Source organism: Salvia hispanica, chromosome 1 (assembly GCF_023119035.1).
Source record: "Salvia hispanica cultivar TCC Black 2014 chromosome 1, UniMelb_Shisp_WGS_1.0, whole genome shotgun sequence".
NCBI classification, from domain to species: Eukaryota; Viridiplantae; Streptophyta; class Magnoliopsida; order Lamiales; family Lamiaceae; genus Salvia; species Salvia hispanica.
Window position 1 is genome coordinate 30,675,367 of NC_062965.1, and position 13,840 is coordinate 30,689,206.

General features: G+C 37.6%; 3 protein-coding genes across 3 annotated transcripts; 2 read left to right on the forward strand and 1 right to left on the reverse strand.

The window, feature by feature from the left end:
• Window positions 1–942: 942 nt before the first annotated feature.
• LOC125201599 (protein NUCLEAR FUSION DEFECTIVE 2-like) lies at window positions 943–2,136 on the reverse strand. Its single transcript, XM_048099773.1, has 3 exons — window positions 1,955–2,136; window positions 1,667–1,761; window positions 943–1,557 (listed from the first exon to the last, which is right to left on the reverse strand). The coding sequence occupies exons 1-3, from the start codon at window positions 2,018–2,020 to the stop codon at window positions 1,155–1,157; spliced, it is 564 nt and encodes a 187-aa protein (XP_047955730.1). The 5' UTR covers window positions 2,021–2,136; the 3' UTR covers window positions 943–1,154.
• A 516-nt stretch (window positions 2,137–2,652) lies between these two features.
• LOC125194034 (pyruvate decarboxylase 1-like) lies at window positions 2,653–5,867 on the forward strand. Its single transcript, XM_048092037.1, has 5 exons — window positions 2,653–3,126; window positions 3,196–3,359; window positions 4,187–4,837; window positions 4,920–5,037; window positions 5,382–5,867. The coding sequence occupies exons 1-5, from the start codon at window positions 2,653–2,655 to the stop codon at window positions 5,739–5,741; spliced, it is 1,767 nt and encodes a 588-aa protein (XP_047947994.1). The 3' UTR covers window positions 5,742–5,867.
• Window positions 5,868–7,491: 1,624 nt separating this feature from the next.
• On the forward strand, window positions 7,492–10,577 carry LOC125201933 (aldehyde dehydrogenase family 2 member B4, mitochondrial-like). The gene is made up of 11 exons (XM_048100233.1): window positions 7,492–7,797; window positions 8,014–8,148; window positions 8,213–8,355; window positions 8,437–8,590; window positions 8,666–8,895; window positions 9,015–9,104; window positions 9,223–9,396; window positions 9,484–9,621; window positions 9,695–9,832; window positions 9,972–10,033; window positions 10,111–10,577. The coding sequence occupies exons 1-11, from the start codon at window positions 7,728–7,730 to the stop codon at window positions 10,382–10,384; spliced, it is 1,608 nt and encodes a 535-aa protein (XP_047956190.1). The 5' UTR covers window positions 7,492–7,727; the 3' UTR covers window positions 10,385–10,577.
• The last annotated feature ends 3,263 nt before the right edge of the window (window positions 10,578–13,840 follow it).

Below are 13,840 nucleotides of genomic sequence, written 5' to 3' on the forward strand. Positions count from 1 at the left end.
AGCTGTACAAATAAATGGAAGATCTCTTTTCTAGCTTTTTATGTCTATTCATAAATATAACATGTTCTCAATTTTTCAATACTGGCAATGCATATACCAGCTAGTAACACACACAACTTTTTTAAAGACAAGGCAAGCATACAGCATACACATATATAACCACATGTGTGTGTGTACATAGATACTAGAATATCACCAAAAGAAGAAAAACAATCTGAAAAAAACTATAGAATAAAAAAATAGAAATGCAGACTGAAAATAAATAACAGAATGAATGTGTTATGTGCATTTCAACGTGTTACATCGTAGGAGTATTAATCTCCCAAACACAAAAATCTACATAAATGTCACTTTATATTAAATCCAGGATATCCCACTTTCTACTAAATGCAGGAAATGTCACAAAAACCAGCAAATATTTGTTGAAACACACTTTTGTTACATTATGTTTCTTCTTCACCCATCTCCATATAGGATCACAATCATGAGAGTTGACAGATCGAATAGGATAGCCCAAATGAGATACCTATCGTATCCAACATATGTGCACGACTATACATGAGCAGTTCTCATAGAATATGAACATGAAGATGGACGATAAAGTGTTTACTAGCAACAAACAGACACAATTTATCCCTACCAATAGAAAATATCTGGTTTCAAGGACGTTGAGGCAGTTATATAAGGATAGTTTATCCTAGGCTTGCATCTGTAATATGAGAATCCAAAGAGACCTGAAGTCCCTTTCCTTGTCCCAAGAAAGAAACATGAGAACAATGGTTGAAGAAAACTAAAAGTCATATTATGCTGCCTACATATGAACTACTCTTAGTAAAATAAGCATTTGTGAATATTGAACGAGGCCTTTTGCTTACAATTTTGTACTAATTTTTCACAAGTTCAAGAACCAGACTAAGAGCCATTTATAAGACAGCTGAAAAGTTAAAGAAACTAGCCTGTCAAACAAGCTGCAACCATCAATTTCACCATGAAATGCTTAAACACACAGTCAAGTAATATACACAGAACACTCGATATACCGAATTCAAACACATAACATTGAGCAAAGATCACAACTCTTAGAACTAACAAGTGCATACATCAGTGGTATTATACAGTTCCAAAAACACACATCTAATATTAACAGCCTTTACCTACATAGTCACCGCACTCCCAACTCCAGCACGGATTTTTCCATAGACCTTCCCGGCCTCATCTGAACTCCCAGCATCAATTGCAATTGCCCCGAAAAGTGCACGGAACGCACCACAGACCACAGAAGGAGCTGTGGCATCGGTGTTGGTTGCAACTCTCACAACATTCTGCAAACTGAGCCGAATTCCCTCAGCATTGCAGGAACCCTCCACCTTAGAGGCCTCAGAGATGGCAAGGTTCAAATCCTTGGCAGAAATATCCACATCTCTCCTCAGTGATTGCAGCGCCACAGAGGTTTCAATTACACTTTCTCCCAACACACTCAGAGCCTTGTTGTTCTCCTCTGAGTAGGAGGAGTGTGTCATTGCACGTCGCAGCAATCCCACTCCATTAAATGTATAGCTAACACAGAATAATTCAACAAATTTAAGCATAGAGAAAATTTAAGGTCACAAAATTGCATAGGAACAAAATACGCATAAATGGTGTTTGTGAATACACAGAGGCTTACTTGATCTCCTTTTGTAGATTAGCGAGTGATTTTGAGAAAGACGACGGCAGTGTTAACGAGAGCTCCGGCAAAGATGATTCTTCCTCGGAAAATGCCTATTGCCAAAAAAACAAAACTGAAGAAATGGAAAGCACCGACACGCACGAACACAAATAACTTAGCATATACATTTTTATGTGTGCTTTTTTTCTCAAAATGATGAAAAGCAAGGTTTTCAATGATCGTGCTTATGCAAGTTCATGTACCACATTTTAATTAGTTATTTAGAGAGAGAGAGAGAGAGATTACCTGCGCTGAGGAGGAAAGGACGGTAACCAAGAGAAAAAGGAGTAGAATAGAAACCCTAAAACCCATGGTTCGCTCTCCGTAATCGATGCTACGACGATGGAAAATCAGTGAATTTGAAAGATGAACTGCTGATAGTGAGTGATCTTTACCTTTACCCTTCTGAAACTCAAGTCAACAATAACACCATTTTTTTTTCACAGTTTATTTAGTGGTAAGTGATACTGATTGTTGGGCCTCTTGAGCCTTTATTTACAGGCCCAATATGTACATAACATCATTTCAGGGATGTGAATTTGATCCGGGCGATATCCATGGATTGACCCGAATAGCCCAACAATTTTATAGGATTTGAGTTAAAAAATTTATAGTCCCGAAAAAATGACAATCTGAATAGCCTTAAATTGAAAAAACTTGTAAACCAAGGTTGGCCAAAATTACTCTCAGCCCATAGGATTGGCTTAATTAAATAATTTCGTATAAAAGCTTTGTTGCATAGTTTCATGGGAGCGTACGATCCGTTTTCATTTCTAACGGTACACATTAATTAGGGAGATAATCTCCTTCCGCAAGAAAACACTAACAAATTTACTACACCAAATTCATAGCAATTGTGAAAGTCCTAATTTCCCGATATCCAAGCCACTATAAATAAGACCCATTCTCCCCCACATTTCAACACCACACTCTCCCCTATCGCCATGGACACCAAATCAAGCTCCGTCGACACATGCACGCCGGGCGGGCCCCACCACGGCCCCACCACCGACCCCTCGGCCACCCTCGGCCGCCACATCGCCCGCCGCCTCGTCCAGGTGGGCGTGGAGGACGTCTTCTCCGTCCCCGGCGACTTCAACCTCACCCTCCTCGACCACCTCATCGCCGAGCCCGGCCTCACCAACGTCGGCTGCTGCAACGAGCTCAACGCCGGCTACGCGGCCGACGGATACGCCCGCGCGCGCGGCGTCGGCGCATGCGTCGTCACGTTCACGGTGGGCGGCCTCAGCGTGATCAACGCCATCGCCGGCGCATACAGCGAGAATCTCCCCGTGATCTGCATCGTCGGTGGCCCCAACACCAATGACTACGGCACCAACCGCATCCTCCACCACACCATCGGATTGCCCGATTTCAGCCAAGAGCTTAAGTGTTTCAAAACAGTCACGTGTTATCAGGTACTACTAATATTGCAGGGCATGCCACGATTAAATTTTAATACTCCACTTGATTATGTTATGTTTTAGGCAGTTGTGAGTCACTTGGATGATGCACATGAACAAATTGATAAAGCCATCTCGACGGCACTGATGGAGAGTAAACCGGTCTACATTAGCATCAGCTGCAATTTGCCTGGTTTGCCTCATCCTACATTTGCAATAGATCCTATCCCTTTCTCTCTCTCTCCAAGGTATACATATTCATAACTCACCCATCCACTAAATTTTTCCACCCAAGTTTCATTACATTTCTTAAAATCCGTGTTGGGTCAACTTAGCACACTTAGTTCGATACCTACACCAATTGGTTTTAGGATGAAACCCATGGATTTTTAAAAAAAATACTCCCCCCGTCTTTGAAAATTTGTCACTTATTTCTATTTCCGTCCGTCTCTAAAAATTTGTCATCTTTCACTTTTACCATTTTTGGTAGTGGACCACATATTCCACTAACTCATTCTCACTCACATTTTATTATAAAACTAATATAATATAAAAGTAGGACCAACATGCCACTTACTTTTTAACTCATTTTCTATTACATTTCTTAAAACATGTGCCGGGTCAGTAATAAATTGGGAGTAACTTATGATTTCCAGCTCCATATGACTAATTTTGGTGGACGAACGAAAAGGGAATGAAAGGACTATACATAGTAGACGGATGGAGTAATGTTCATGTTATTCAACCAAATGATGTCGTCTTGTTAATACCCTCCCGGTTTCACAATAGATGTTTCATATTGTTGTGAGTTTTAAATAATTGTTTAATTTTGCAAAGAAAAGACAGTGTAAAAAGTTAGAAAATTTGAAATAGAAATTTATTGGATATTGTCCAAATAAGAAATAGGAGTATGAGAAAGTGAATAAAAGACAACATCGTTCAATTCACAAACGCAATATCCACGTATATAATTTTCAATTGTCATATCAGATTCAACTTCACTTTAAAATAGTCATGAGATAGTTGCGAACAAATCTGAACTTCATAATTTCTCGGAATGATTTCAAAAGTACAGATTAAGCAACAAGGTAGGGCTAGAGGCGGCGGTGAACGCGGCAGCGGAATTCCTAAACAAGGCGGGCAAAACGGTGATGATAGGGGGGCCGAAGCTCCGGCTATCCAAGGCAGAGTCCGCGTTCGTGGAGCTCGCGGACGCATCCGGCTACCCAGTCGCAGCGATGCCCTCGGCCAAGGGGCAGGTCCCGGAGCACCACCCCCGCTTCATCGGGACGTACTGGGGCTCGGTGGGCACGCACTTCTGCGGCGAGATAGTGGAGTCCGCCGACGCCTACATCTTCGTCGGCCCCATCTTCAACGACTACAGCTCCGTCGGCTACTCCCTCCTCCTCAAGAAGGAGAAGGCCATCATCGTGCAGCCCGACCGCGTCGTCGTCGGCAACGGCCCCGCCTTCGGCTGCGTGCTCATGAGAGACTTTTTGAGAGAATTAGCTAAAAAGGTCACTAAAAACACCACTGCATTCGACAACTATAAGAGGATTTTCGTGCCGGATGGGCAGCCTGTGAAGAGCGAGCCCGCGGAGGCGCTGAGGGTGAATGTGCTGTTCCAGCACGTGCAGAAGCTGCTCACCGGCGAGACCGCCGTCATAGCCGAGACCGGAGACTCGTGGTTCAACTGCCAGAAGCTCAAGCTGCCGGAAGGATGCGGGTAATTAACGATCTTCGTTTTAATTGTACATTTATTTTTATTTTTATTTATATAATTGGAGGGGGGAAAGTTGGTCTTTTAGGTACGAATTCCAGATGCAGTACGGATCGATCGGGTGGGCGGTGGGAGCCACGTTAGGGTATGCGCAGTCGGTCCCCAAGAAGCGCGTGATCTCGTGCATCGGTGACGGGAGTTTTCAGGCAAGGGCGGAGCCACATGAACCTCAAAATTTTGCACAGTATACTAATATTTCTTCAAATTTATACATTTATTTGAGGGATTGTGATCAAAACAAGTATACATCTTATTACAGAACGCAGAACTAATCATTTTTGGGCAACACAAAGATTATTGTTAGTTCGTTTTTAGGTCATTTTTCAAAATTCGAATTTTAAAAATATTCATTATTAAACCATTTTACATCATCCTTGCTGATGAACTCAAAATGTTGAATTTTGCATATTTGAGTTCCTACAATTTATTTGCTTATGAATATTTTTGTCCCTTCTAAATTTAAATCCTGGCTCCGCACCTGTAATTTTAGGTGACGTGTCAGGATGTGTCGACGATGATACGGTGCGGGCAGAAGAGCATAATATTTTTGATCAACAACGGGGGATACACGATCGAGGTGGAGATCCACGACGGGCCGTACAACGTGATCAAGAACTGGAACTACACGGGATTGGTGGAGGCGATGTGGAACGGGGAGGGAAACTGCTGGACTTCGAAGGTGCAGTGTGAGGAGGAGCTGGTGGCGGCGATTGAGACGGCGACGACGGAGAAGAAGGATTGCTTGTGCTTTATTGAAGTAGTCTGCCACAAGGATGATTGCAGCAAAGAGCTGCTAGAGTGGGGGTCAAGGGTCTCTGCTGCTAACAGCCGCCCTCCTAAACCTCAGTAGGATTTCAATTTATCGACCAATAATCCACTCCTCCAATTCAATCTTTAAAAACATTGTTCCACTATGTTTTTGTTGAACATCCGAAAATAAAGCTCTCAAATGGGACAAGTTATTTTAATATGAATACTGAACATAAATTTAAGGACAAGTATTTTATAGTGGACTGGAACTTGAAACCCTTAGCCTTAGAAACAAACACATTAACTCACACATACAAGTCACTTTCATTTTAATCCCATGCATGCTATGCAATAAGACTGAAAAATTTATTCTATCTTCTTTTTTAAAATATTTAATTTATTTCTCTTAATTTTTTGTCCCTTCTTTCTCTCTCTTATTTCCCATTTTTTCTCTCCTTCAATAAAGGGGCAAAAATAAAATTAAAATATCAAAATTAATTTTTAATAAAGGATAAAGAATAAATATATTGAACTGCCCTCATGTGTTTGAGGATATTTTCGTCCTTAATAGTTTGAAACAGTAAAAAATAGCTCAAACGATATTACATCGAAGATAATAGACCTCAGAACATATTTTCAAATATTACATACCAAAATTGATACTCCCTCCGTCCGCGAATAAGAGTCCCAGTTGAGTTGAGTGCGGGTTTTAAGAAAAGTTTGAATGTAATAATTTAAATGTGTGATAGTGGAACGTGAGACCCATTTATATTATTATTTGCAATCAAAGTGGATTAAAATTAATTGCAGCTTCTAAATTAAGGGAAAAGTGGGGTCATTTTTTATACTCCCAAGATAAAATGTCTAACCGGGACTCCTAATGGCGGACGGATGAAAATGGCCAACCGGGACTCCTATTCGCGGACGGAGGGAGTACCTTAAAAAGCTCACAGACCAAAAAAATTTCCCTCTTCTTTTAAAACAGAGCATGAAGTACGACATGTTATCGAAATAGTTCCTTTAATTTTGTCTTTTAGAGAAAATAAGAAACACAATAAAATTCAAAATTATGGACAACGACGAGATTTGTGCACTTAATTTGTTTAAATAATTCCATGATAAAATGTGTCATTTGATATGATAGAGAAGACAATGCTGAGTCCATTTTTGAATCCCCTGCTTAAATTGATCAATTTAAAGTATCTATATAAATGAATTGTAAAGGGAGTAAGAAATTAGGTGATGCATGTCCAACTAACTTGCTCAAAACAAAATCATGGTAAACAACAACATCGAAACTGTGACAAAATTGTAACAGCTGCTGCAGGTTGACACACGAGAAATGGATCCACCAACTAAGCCTTACCTAACACTAAATTTCAAATGAAATTATTGTTTTAGTTGAAAATTGATTTCAAGTAAGTACTTAAATCTTTACGTCATTTTTGCCTCATTTGTACTGTACTATATACATTTATTGTAGTGGGCGTTCCTGACGAGGTAAAAATGTAAAAAATAGCAATTAATTATAACAAAATTTTTATTGACTTTTATATTATTTGCGACGATTAGTTGATGGAGAAAGATGGTTGATAGCAGAGTCTAGGAGAGGAGAGAGTCCCCACGGATTAATTAACTAAAAGCTGCTTTAATTAATTTGGTGCAACATCTCTCTTTTGTTCCTTTAATTTCTCTGGTTGGTGTGCGATTAATTATTAAACGTAACTATAAACCCTCATTAAAAAGGTAAACCATAACTGTTCATCACTAAGTGTACTGTAGAGGCTGAAAGAAAACAAACATGCAGGAAAAAAGAGTGGATTCTGGAGAAAATAATGCAGTGTTTTGGTTCATTTCTCTGTTGCTAGATTATATGCATTTGGACGTCATATGTTATAAAAGGTGGTAGTTAAAAAAACCTATTTTTTACTACAATATAATTTTGCCATTTTGGAATATGCTTTTCCAAATAATTATTGAAGGATACCAAACAGGCCTTAAGGGGGGGCTTTGAGGATATATAGAGAGGAGAGTGAGTGAAAAAATTTAAACCGTTCTCATTACAACAGGAAAAGATTCATCATTCATGGCAGGTCGCAGAATCTCCACCATGCTCTCTCGTTCTCTCTCTCTCCCCTCTACTGTTACTTCACTTGGTAACTGACTTCACCTCCATTGTGTGTTTTTATTAGTATGAAATGTGTTTGATCACAAGTTTGTGTTTTTGGTCGTGATTTAAGTGTTTTAGGACTTTGAAACTGAAGGGTGTGGATATTCTTGATAATCATAGTTTTTGATAACTTGATAATTATGCAAATTAAAAGACATTTGTGTATGTGTTAGTTTTAGACAATTGATGTGTTTTTTTATAGGCAAAAAATATGGATTGAGGAGGGGAATGCAGAGGTTTAGTAGTGCTGCAGTTGTTGAGGAACCAATAGCCCCTTCTGTTCAAGTTAATCACACCAAGCTTTTCATCAATGGCCAATTTGTGGATTCAGCATCTGGTAATCACAACCTCAATCATTGTACTATGCAAGAATTAGATTTAATCAGCAATCCTCTGTTCAGGAAAAACATTCCCCACGTTGGATCCCCGGACTGGAGAAGTCATTGCCCATGTTGCTGAGGGCGATAAGGAAGATGTTAACCGTGCAGTCTCAGCTGCTCGTAAGGCCTTTGACGAAGGGCCATGGCCTAAAATGAGTGCTTATGTAAGGTTATATGCATTTGTACTTCCCTACATTTGTTAAATAACTGAGTGTGTGTGTGTGTTTATATGTGTGGTGATATAGGAAAGGTCGCGCATAATGCTGCGTTTTGCTGATTTAGTCGAGAAAAACATAGAAGAGCTAGCTCAGCTTGAGACATGGGACAATGGCAAGCCATATCTGCAAGCTTTGACATCTGAACTTCCAATATTTGTTCGATTATTCCATTACTACGCTGGTAACATATCCTCTGATCAATCTTTGAGTCGCCTATACGCTGTTCAATGAGGCAAAACTCATCTGAGTCGTGCAGGTTGGGCGGATAAAATCCATGGACTGACCGTGCCTGCTGACGGACCTCACCACGTTCAAGTTCTGCACGAGCCAATTGGCGTTGCAGGCCAGATCGTTCCATGGAACTTTCCGCTTCTCATGTTTGCTTGGAAAGTTGGCCCTGCTCTTGCTTGTGGAAACACCATTGTCCTCAAAACTGCAGAGCAGACGCCCTTGACTGCTCTGTATGTTGCCAAATTGTTCCGTGAGGTAGCTTCTTGATTCGTAACATGGTTGAATTTGCTGTTTAACAACTGAGCTAACTTAGGATAAGTACATGTGTTCAAGTCTGCATCCATATCTTGATTTTGTTTTCGACTTTTAATTAGGCCGGTCTTCCTGATGGTGTTCTCAATATCGTGTCCGGATATGGTCCAACTGCCGGTGCAGCTCTTGCCAGTCACATGGATGTAGACAAGGTTTTTGTCAATCTGTTATTGCAAACAAACATACTCTTACATTATATGTTGATTCTGTGTTTCAAACTGCTTAAACTTGTTACTATTAGTTAATGAAAACTCTGCTGCTCTTATGCAGATTGCTTTCACCGGATCGACTGAGACAGGCAAGGTCGTGCTTGAGCTAGCTGCGCGGAGCAATCTGAAGCCGGTGACACTCGAATTAGGAGGCAAATCTCCATTCATTGTATGCGAGGATGCTGATATTGATAGCGCCGTTGAGATAGCACACTTTGCTCTCTTCTTTAACCAGGTTACTTTAACTACCTTAATTTGTTGATGATCATCACATAATGTCATAATCAACTTTCATCACTTAAATCTACCATCAAATCTGTAGGGCCAATGCTGCTGTGCTGGTTCGCGCACATTTGTCCACGAGAAGATCTATGACGAGTTCATTGCAAAGGCTAAGGCGCGCGCTCTTAAGCGCACTGTTGGCGACCCCTTCAAGAAAGAGATCGAACAAGGCCCACAGGTAGCTTCCTGTACTAGTACATTGTCACGATCTTCTTAGTCGAAAGTCATGATTGATTTCGACATCTTATCAGATCGACTCAAAGCAGTTCCAGAAGGTTCTTGGTTACATAAAATCCGGCATTGATAGCAATGCTACTCTGGAGTGTGGAGGGGCGCAGTTCGGGTCTAAAGGCTACTTCATTCAGCCAACGGTGTTTTCCAACGTACAGGTGCTGTCTTTACACCGTCCGTATTAATTTTGATATGGTATCAAAGCAAGCCCAAGTCAACGTGGATTTAATCAGTCCACATCGACTTAGTAAATGATCATGGCTTTATGCAATACTAATTGAAGTGTGTGTGAATCAGGATGATATGTTGATAGCACGGGACGAGATTTTTGGACCGGTCCAATCCATCTTGAAGTTCAAGTAAGTCTTGCACTAATCTAGTTTGATTGCGAATTTGGAAAAATTGTTACACAAATGATCGATTTTGGGGCGGGTAGGGACATCGATGAGGTGATAAGACGAGCAAACGCGACGCGGTATGGCCTAGCGTCGGGCGTGTTCACATCAAACATTGACACGGCCAACACAGTGTCGAGGGGGTTGAGGGCCGGCACGGTGTGGGTGAACTGCTTCGATGTGTTCGATGCAGGGATACCGTTCGGAGGGTACAAGATGAGCGGCATCGGGCGGGAGAAGGGGATCTACAGCCTTAACAACTACCTGCAAGTGAAAGCTGTGGTTACTGCTTTGAAGAATCCTGCTTGGTTGTAAGAAAATCTTTGCTTCAGAAATGGAAGTGTCAAACATTTTTCATAAGGTCCAATAATTGTTAACTTACAACATCACTCTCAAATATGTGAGATTAAATATCTCACCAATTGAACTATAGTCTTTCGTATAGTACTAATAGGTTTGTGATTTATGAAAAACTTAATTGTAATATAAAATACAGAACTAAAATCCAGAGGTCATTTTTAAATTAAACAAAAGTTATTTTTTGTAAGTTTTTAGGTAATTTTAGAAAGATACCTAAAATAATCTAAAAATGACCTTAAATTTGGATTTTATAAAATGACCTAAAAATTAGTAATTAATAATGATATCCATGTAAAATGGGTTTTTATTGATCATTACATTGTCAAAAATCCAATCATCAAGATTTGACCTGCATTTTGTATTAAGATTAAATCTTGTTTTGATCAAGATTCAAAACCCTACTATACTAAAAATACCATTAGAAATATATCATTGAATTTGAGCGCAATTTGCCTAATCTTGTCTAATAAAGACAAAATTGTCCCTCAATAATTAGGATTTCAATTAATTCACTAATTGCCACTAGTCACAAAATAGGGGGACCTGACAAGAGACTACACAATTTTCATTAACTCAAAAATGGGTGATTTTTGTAGGATGAGGTCGACCTAAAAATAAATATCAGTGTCACAATATGTCTAAATCAAAGCATCTGTAGTGTATGTCTATGCATACAACATCGTATGGGCTACACGTTTCGTTTTCTTCACCACATGAACAAGTTACTATCAATATTATTAGTATTGGGTTCTTTTGTTAAAGAGAAGTTAGTGTTCGTCAACATATCCCAATCCCACTATACACACCATTGGGACCATTAGATCTTCGAAAATGATAAATAATTGCAAGTACAAAAATACAACTATCAGTCAACGTCATGTTGAAAGATTTTATAGGAGTTAAGTTTTTTCTCTCAATTGCATTTTACACTATAATTACCATAGATCTTCGACTAAATAACAAAAATAAGAGTGACTATGTTAATTATACATAGAGTATATGATAGAAAAAATGATTGTACCTTTCTTTTCAGTTCTTATTCATCAAAAATCTCGTTTATGTCATTTTATAATGTTAATCTCACATTTAATATTTTATCTATAATCTTTTCTCGCATATCTAATTCTTATGAAACTTCATCAAATGAAAACATATAGTATGTGCTAATTAGTTAAATACTCCATATCTATTCTCTCATTTAACAACAAATCGAACTTAATTATTTTATAATTACACTAATTAAATATTCATTAAATTATATGGTTAATAAAGTATATAGCAATTTTTTCATTGAAAAAATTAATTTGATCGAGTAAGTAATACGGTGTCGGATATATCTCCTGTCTCTACGTCTTATAAATAAAAAAAGCTCGAGTTGAGGGCAAACACCCTTTAGAATGCTTATTTTTAACCAATGCTAGCTCAGTTTTAAATGGATGTAATATTAAAATGTTTATGACATTAAATTATCAAATTAACTATGATAGGCAAGTTTTTCGAATAATTATCGATTCGTTTTTCTAAGATCTAGTATAATTTTGAATTGGATCAGATCATGGTGTGTCGGAGCTTCAAGATTCAGAGGTGCATAATGTGATTATAAGATTTTTTCTTTTAACAACTATATATTGACATGAAATGATGTTCTTTAGTCGAAACATTGATTTTTTTATAAAAAGTCTTTCGTCTTTTGCTTGGAAATTAGAAATGAATTGCGGTTTTAAAAAATCCTGACTAAGTGATTCTCGGAAATCAGAAGTATGTTAGTAAAGTTCTAGATGATACTATGCTCACAGGTTATTTACTCCCCCCGTCTCACTTTAGGAGTCCCGGTCACTTTTGCACACCCATTTTGTAAATAGCATAATAAATAGGTAAAGTGGTGAAATGGTAAAGTAAGAGAGAGAATAATATAGAGAAGACTCTTATCTACATTATTCTCTCTCTTACTTTACTATTTCTCCACTTTAAGTATTTATTATGATTTTTACAAAATGGATGTGTAAAAGTGACTGGGACTCCTAAAATGGGACGGAGGGAGTATGATCTACTATCATAAACAAAGCCATATCACACGTCGAATTTGCTTAATTGTAGTAAATTTTTTACCGTATATATTAATTTTTTATGAAACTATCAAATGAAAATTTAAATAAGAACTAGCTAAGATTAATATTATTTGGATTCCACTACTACTGTTGTTCGGTCATAGTATAAATTATTAATAATTATCATAAGTTGATTTACCATTGAATTATGTGCTAGTTTAACCGAAGACATCCACGCAATATAATCTACGTGGACGAACAAAATTGTGACGAATCCACGCGCTATAAATTGCCATCTTAACCAATTGAAATAATTTGGAAATTACGCGTGTGTTATCAGACTAAATTATTGAATAATATACCAATCAACTGCTAAAGTAATCAGTATGCACAGGTGGAAATGAAGTACTAGTTCCTTGATATTGAAATTGACATATGAAACAATTATTATTATTATTATTATTATTATTATTATTATTATTATTATTATTATTATTATTATTATTATTATTAGGTATGCAATTACGGTATAATACTACTAATTAGGATCACTAATATATAAATCAATAAAACCAATATAAAGTTTAAATATATACACAAATTAATTTAATCAAACTAACATAAAGTTGAACTAGACTAAAGTTGGGCAAAAGGTCTACAAATTCATGAACTGGTAAGTCGTAACTCGTAACTGTTACTATTTTTTAATGACAAATTCAATCCTGATTAAGAACTAGCTGTCGTGATAGGAACGGCTATTATATAGTATAGTATAGTATAATAGGGATGTGATAAAGGGAAGTGTTAGGATGTCACCATTTCTTAAAGTAACATTATACCAGTATTTCTAATCAATTATTTATATATGTGGACGAATAATTAGCTGCCATGTGGCAATAAAAAAATGTTCAAGAATAAAAAGAAAAAAGTCAGCAATATTTTATACAATATTCAACAATTTTTCTCGGACAACAATATCCAACATGCTAGACAGCAACCTATAGATTGTTGTCTAGCGTATTAAATATTGTTGTGTAGCGTTTATAATATTGTTGTATATGTGGTGTCACAGTGTCACTTTAAGAAGTGTTGTCATTTTAACACAAACCTGTGATCAAATACTACTAATCATCTTAATGTGCTACTTGCTAACTAAATCAACACATTATATTAAAAATGTCAACATAATGATATGAATGTCAACATAAATTTGTGTTGACATTTTGTAAATGTTAAGATAATTTTGTATTGACGTACTCATGTTATTGTGTTGACATTTTTAATATAATATGTTGATTAGTGAATAAGTAACACATTAAGTAAAATGTCAAAATAAATTTGTGTTGACATACTCTTGTTACCG

Coding starts and splice junctions, on each gene's coding strand:
- LOC125201599 (XM_048099773.1), bottom strand. CDS start 2,020: ATGGGTTTTAGGGTTTCTATTCTACTCCTTTTTCTCTTGGTTACCGTC. Junction 1,762..1,954: donor TCCTTTCCTCCTCAGCGCAG/GTAATCTCTCTC, acceptor TTTTGGCAATAG/GCATTTTCCGAGGAAGAATC. Junction 1,558..1,666: donor AATCTACAAAAGGAGATCAA/GTAAGCCTCTGT, acceptor ATTCTGTGTTAG/CTATACATTTAATGGAGTGG.
- LOC125194034 (XM_048092037.1), top strand. CDS start 2,653: ATGGACACCAAATCAAGCTCCGTCGACACATGCACGCCGGGCGGGCCC. Junction 4,838..4,919: donor AAGCTGCCGGAAGGATGCGG/GTAATTAACGAT, acceptor TTGGTCTTTTAG/GTACGAATTCCAGATGCAGT. Junction 5,038..5,381: donor TCGGTGACGGGAGTTTTCAG/GCAAGGGCGGAG, acceptor CTGTAATTTTAG/GTGACGTGTCAGGATGTGTC.
- LOC125201933 (XM_048100233.1), top strand. CDS start 7,728: ATGGCAGGTCGCAGAATCTCCACCATGCTCTCTCGTTCTCTCTCTCTC. Junction 8,356..8,436: donor GGCCTAAAATGAGTGCTTAT/GTAAGGTTATAT, acceptor GTGGTGATATAG/GAAAGGTCGCGCATAATGCT. Junction 9,622..9,694: donor AGATCGAACAAGGCCCACAG/GTAGCTTCCTGT, acceptor ACATCTTATCAG/ATCGACTCAAAGCAGTTCCA.